The sequence below is a fragment of the Embiotoca jacksoni genome, unplaced genomic scaffold, assembly GCF_022577435.1.
Source record: "Embiotoca jacksoni isolate LCO1_2020_lvr unplaced genomic scaffold, fEmbJac1.0.p SCAF_7, whole genome shotgun sequence".
NCBI classification, from domain to species: domain Eukaryota; kingdom Metazoa; phylum Chordata; class Actinopteri; family Embiotocidae; genus Embiotoca; species Embiotoca jacksoni.
In genome coordinates this window covers 5708279-5714278 of record NW_027185425.1, presented here as the reverse complement: position 1 = coordinate 5714278, position 6000 = coordinate 5708279, and the positions used below count along the sequence as shown (strand labels likewise).

Sequence of the window (6000 nt, the reverse complement as noted above, 5' to 3'; positions counted from 1 at the left end):
TCCAGAATCGATACAAAGCCTTTTCACACAATATGGATTTACACATTTTCTATCTCTTTCTCTTTTCGGGATGTCATGTTTTGTACTCTTGAACCTTAAGTTATTAAAGAAAAAAAATAGACATGCTGCTTTTGTTTGATTATATTGCATTACACAAATTGTCTTTTTATCTTTTTATGCCTCTATATTGTCATGTGATATGATGATACATATTGTTGACAAGAAAGAACTTGCCTGGCCTTTTTTGTGTTTTTATAATAAGGTAGCTTTCCTTTTATTTCTTGGTGTTTTACACCTTTGCAATATTGCAGATCAATAAACATTACTTTAATTATATTTTATTCTGGGCTTTGGCAATGATACCTCAGGAAGTTTTAAACCTGGGAGAAGTAGTTAAATTCTCCAGAAAACACCTAGTAAGGTTTCCTTTTAAAATATTTTTGATCATGTACTCTTCAATATATTCTTTATCTTCAGAACCATCTCGATGACAATGGAGTAATAGCATTAACACCTTTTTTTTTTTAGGCAAAGCCACATAAGATAAAGACTATAAATATGATTTAAAAAAATAAACTACAGGGAGGTTCAGGGGGAACTGCTAGTAAGTGGACCATAAATTAATAATTATATCGATTAAATACTTGACGCTATTGTACACTGTCAATAAACTGCTGCTGACGAAGCCTTGGCCAATCACATCTCGCGTTGCTCAGTATTTTTTTTTTTATCCAATAGCGTGGCAGCTTGTAGGATCACGACGGAAAGCAACAAGAAGTTTCCAAAATGGGGCTCGAAAGTACAATGGTCTGGTAAGAGCTCTACGGATATCTTTTTTATTTAGTCGTTCGTCTATTAGCGGTTCAAACAAAGACGCGGTCGTTCACCGCTCGACGGGGTCGCTCGCAAACCCGAACACGGAGGACGTGTTGCGGTCCGGGAGGCCGATTAATCGACCGATGACGGGTTAGCCGGCTAACCGAGTGTCGACTGGCTGAGTCATCGTAGCCGAAGTTGGCTCAGATTTGATGTTTTAATAAAAAGTATTTGTTCACCTGTAACAGACGCGACCTCAATCTTAACGATCACCGCTTGTAATTTAGTCGGTTCTCTCCCAAGTTATGAACTGACAACACCGATTATTTTAGTGTTTTATTTGTGTTTTTATTTTTATTTTTACCGCGGACGGATTTGATGTCATCACTCGCTAACGTTAGCTCAGCCGTGCTAGTTGATGGTGATTTATTTTATTTTTTATATATATTTATATATCTTGGAAACGCTGTTTAACGTGGCCGGCTCCTTTCCCCGGTGAAGACGGGACATTTTCGCAGAGAGCTGACCGCGAAGAGGAGCTCGGATGTCTCGCTAATGGAAACTACTTCCGAGGCCTGTCCAGATATGAGAACACGTAGACGCGAAACTAGCCGGTGAGCTAAGTTGACGTTTCAGAGCCAAATTAAACTTGATGTTTTTTTTTTTTTGTTGTTGTTTTTTCTCCCCCCCTCTCAGTGTGGACAACAGTGAATACATGAGGAACGGAGACTTCCTACCAACCAGGCTACAGGCTCAGCAGGATGCCGTCAACATCGTCTGCCACTCAAAGACGCGCAGCAATCCGGAAAACAACGTGGGCCTCATCACCATGGCGAAGTGAGCCTTTCTACTGTTGTTAAAAAACAAACAAACAAACAATCAAACAAAGTTGATCAAGTCTTCCTCGGGGCCCGGGTCGTGTGTTGTACCGTGGTTGTCTTAACTGTTTTGTGTGTGTTCCTGCAGTAACTGTGAGGTCCTCACCACACTGACTCCAGACACTGGCCGCATCCTGTCCAAACTCCACGCTGTCCAGCCCAAAGGAAAGATCTGCTTCTGCACCGGCATCAGAGTGGCTCATGTGTGTAAACCTGCCGTTTCAGACACCACGCGAAAATAAATAAAAAAAAAAGAGTGGCTGGTAATTTGTTTTTGTTTGTAAAATTTAGAGGTTTTGGTTTCCAATAATTCGAGTGTCTCTCCCGTGTAGCTGGCCCTGAAGCACAGACAAGGAAAGAACCACAAGATGAGGATCATTGCCTTTGTTGGGAGTCCCGTGGAGGATAATGAAAAAGATGTACGTTTGAAGTCTTTTATCACGTTGTCCCAATGAAAGAAATATTGTTTTACAACCGAGAACGTGCGATGGCTTTAAACTTTCACGTCTTTTTCTATATTTTCTTGCTTTCGTCCCGACCTGCTGATTCTACAGCTCGTCAAGATGGCAAAGCGCTTGAAAAAAGAGAAAGTGAATGTGGATATTATCAACTTTGGAGAAGAGGTGAGGAATTTTTGGTTTATTATCCGCTGTACTGCTAAAATGCAGAGTAAACAAAAATCTGATACATTTCTAAGGTTGTTTTTTTTGTTTGCATATCTATTTTTTTTTTTAGTGCAGATACACACTTATTTAACTAGACATGCTACTGACGATTGTTTTTCTTTTATCAAAAATCCAAGACTATGTCGGCTCAATATATAGAACCATTACTATTTTATTCAGACATGTGCATCAATGTGTTATGTGAGTGTATTTTGTATTGCCACTGGGTCAACTATAAGGACCCCCCCCAGGAATAATAGCTGCTGTGATGCAAAGCTTAACGGGGATCTAAATAAACAAACAAACAAACATCCCTATATACAAGTAGAATCTTCAGTTGCCTTTGCCATCTGTCTCAAACTTTTTATCCAGGAGTTGAACACAGAAAAGCTGACTGCATTTATAAACACCCTGAACGGGAAAGAGGGGACGGGCTCCCACTTGGTCACAGTCCCTCCAGGGCCCAGTCTGGCTGATGCGCTGCTGTCCTCTCCCATCCTGGCCGGTGAAGGAGGTTCTATGATGGGTCTCGGTGCCAGCGACTTCGAGTTTGGTGTGGATCCCAGTGCTGATCCAGAGCTGGCCCTGGTAAGCAATATATAGACGTGCCGGGTGTTGGATAACATACAAAGACATTATGAGTTCCATTTTATAGAGAAAGTCCACTTGTCTTTTCAGGTAAAAATGCGTGTTTGTTATTATGGCACCAAAAAGGTGTCTTTGACCCCCCTGAAACTCCAGTTTTAAGAGTTCAAAAATGCCTTAGTGGTGCACACGTAAGGCATTAATGTTGTAAAAGTTATGCATTAGCGTAGATGTAGCCTCAGTCTGAGGTTAGAAACTACTGATACACTCGTAGGAAACCAGTATGATACTGCACAGCAGAGTATTGAAGATAGATAGATAGATAGATAGATAGATAGATAGATAGATAGATAGATAGATAGATTTAGTCAAAATATATAATGCACATTATATATAGATACAAATTTAATAATATTACATTAAACAACAGTGCAACGGTGCTAATGATGTAGGATGGATTTGGCCAGGGATGAGCTATTTTACAGTTTTATTGCAGTGGGAATAAAATGGGAACAAAGCAATGCATTACTTTTATAGATTAGATCTCATTGCTGCCAAGAGAGGCCTTGATAAAGATCATGATGAAGCACTGGGCTTCTTTGAAACAGCCGAAGAATGCAAAAGACAGCCTTTCTTCTCTCAGTTTTCCAATGGAGTAGTTCATTTGTGTGTATGAAAATTAAATAATTAATTGGACATATTATTCATGCTGTTTCTTCCTGGAACACGTGAGGCTGTCGTGGATGTTTTAGACGAACCATTTTTCTGCATGCGAACTTAAAAGGCTATCCCTTAAATTTCCTTTTGTATTTTTACCTCTCGTCCTTGTGTCCAGTATGCATTATGCTGCTTCGCCCCATACATGCATACATTTGGGTGAATTTAGTCAGTTCTCAAGTACTTGGTGAGTGGCTTTGCCAGAATAAACGAATCTAACTCGTCAGATGTAAAAGCAGAGATGCTCTCTGCCTTTGTTTCTCACTGTGCTGTCTCCGTACTCTGCTTCAGGCCCTGCGTGTCTCAATGGAGGAGCAGCGACAGAGGCAGGAGGAAGAAGCCCGCCGAGCTGCTGCTGCTTCTGCTGCGGAGGCAGGCGTGCCCACACCCAGCGCCGACGGTAATTGGGCACTTGACAAATAGTTCAATTCACTTGAGACAACACTATGACAGTTTGTTAGGATTTGGTCGATTATTTATTTATTTATTTTTTTGGGGTCTTTTATCTCAGAATCAGAGGAAGCCTTATTGAAGATGTCGGTATCTCAGCCTGAGAGCGGCGCAGCAGTGCTTCCTGACTTCAGCAGCATGACTGAGGAGGAGCAGATAGCCTACGCCATGCAGATGTCTCTTGCTGGAGGAGGTGAGTTTTCATTTGATTGTCGTGCAAATATATTCTCGTGCTATTATTCGAAGTCACTGTTGTGTTTTTCTGATTAATAAGTATTGTCCTCTCTGTGAACAGAGTATGGTGAAATGGAAACGGGGGCCCCCATGGACACGGCAGAATCAGCCAAGGTGAGTCGTCGTATAATGTTTTAGATGGAGCTGCAGACCAAAAGAACTGAATGAGAAATCGACAGGCTTTTCTCTGCCTAGTGTTGTAAAGTGAGGAGTTATTCTGACTTATTTCTGCATCGACAGCTTGAGCTGACTGACAGTCGGAGCCCTTTAAAGGTCTGGATGGGAACGATGCTCCCAGTAAAATGATCAGTATAAAGGATGAACATCTTAATTAGAAAATATCACGCAGCCGTCATATTAAAAAGTCAACGTACAGCCTAAGCTGATGTGCCAGATTGTTTGTTACACAGCCATCTGAGAAGTCGTCATCAGACACCGTTTGGAAAAGGTCAGACACTTTCAAAAAAAACTTGGCAGCTGATTTGATCACCATCAACTTCGACCAATCAGATTGTCGAACGATATGACGAAGTAGGAGAGCGCCAACGAGGAAACAATGAAAAGTTGTAGCTTGAAGATAGCTAGTTAGCGTGCCATAGACAATTTTTATACAAGTGATCTACTCAAAACCTCTGTAGGAGCTTCCATTATTGTTTTTGAATGAATACTTGTCTTTTGAATGTGTTCATTCACACCAGCTTCTTCTCCATAGCAACTCCTGCTAAAGCTCGAGGGTATTTACAGCCACCCGCTATACCAAACTGATGGGGGAAAAAAAACATGATTTCTTGCTAACAAATGAGAAATAATTAAAAGTGACAACCACCGCATTGGTATTGTTAAATTAGCCAGTGGGGTCTCGTGATGCTTGAAGAAAATGTTGAAATGAAAAGTGGGACAAAATACTTTTCTTAACGGTGTTAGAGAAGACAGGCAGGAACACTTCGGGGTGTCAAATGTGACAAACTGGTGCCGATATCGTTCATATAGTGTATATAATGAAGACCGACCCGATCACAACCGATTTTGTCTTTTTCATTGCAATTCAATAGGAAGAAGATGACTACGACGTGATGCAGGACCCGGAGTTCCTCCAGAGCGTCTTGGAGAACCTGCCCGGTGTCGACCCAAACAACGAGGCCATCCGCAACGCCATGGGCTCCCTGGCCTCCCAGACAGGAAACAAGCCGGACGGAAAAAAGGACGAAGAGAAGAAGAAATGAGGAGCATAGCTAGAGAGAAATGAACAATTACAGACAAATGCAGGATTTCTTTAATACTATATGAAAAGATTGCTGATGCACTGCCCTGCATGACAGCACTCTTGCATTTGATACAATCCCTCTCCGTCAAGACACTCAAAGGCACCACTGCTGAAGAAAATTAAAAAAAAAAAAAACTACAGTAGCAAATGTCTATTAAGTGTATTTTTTTTGACTGCATAATTTGCCCAGAAACATAAATTATATATATATAAAAAAAAATGCAATACAAAAGTCTATTCTCAAATTCACCCTACATTTCTTTCCAATGGTATGATTAATGGTAATTGACCCGCCAGAAGAAAAGCCCCACTCCTGCCATGTCTTTATGTTTTTGTTTTTTTTGCAATAAAAGCTATATGTAAATATTTGGCCCTTTTCGGTGCGTTTATT

At 40.9% G+C, this 6000-nt stretch overlaps 1 protein-coding gene across 2 annotated transcripts; it reads left to right on the top strand.

The window, feature by feature from the left end:
- The first annotated feature begins 741 nt into the window (after positions 1 to 741).
- psmd4a (proteasome 26S subunit ubiquitin receptor, non-ATPase 4a) lies at positions 742 to 5976 on the top strand. Of its 2 annotated transcripts, none has more exons than XM_069177059.1 (10): positions 742 to 812; positions 1513 to 1653; positions 1783 to 1897; positions 2027 to 2113; positions 2249 to 2317; positions 2732 to 2947; positions 3953 to 4061; positions 4173 to 4304; positions 4407 to 4459; positions 5398 to 5976. In XM_069177059.1, exons 1-10 carry the CDS (start codon positions 787 to 789, stop codon positions 5566 to 5568), a joined length of 1119 nt encoding a protein of 372 aa, XP_069033160.1. In that variant the 5' UTR covers positions 742 to 786; the 3' UTR covers positions 5569 to 5976. The 2 variants fall into 2 exon arrangements, with proteins under 2 accessions (XP_069033160.1, XP_069033161.1); XM_069177060.1 differs by lacking the exon at positions 742 to 812 and adding an exon at positions 1279 to 1389.
- Positions 5977 to 6000: the final 24 nt, after the last annotated feature.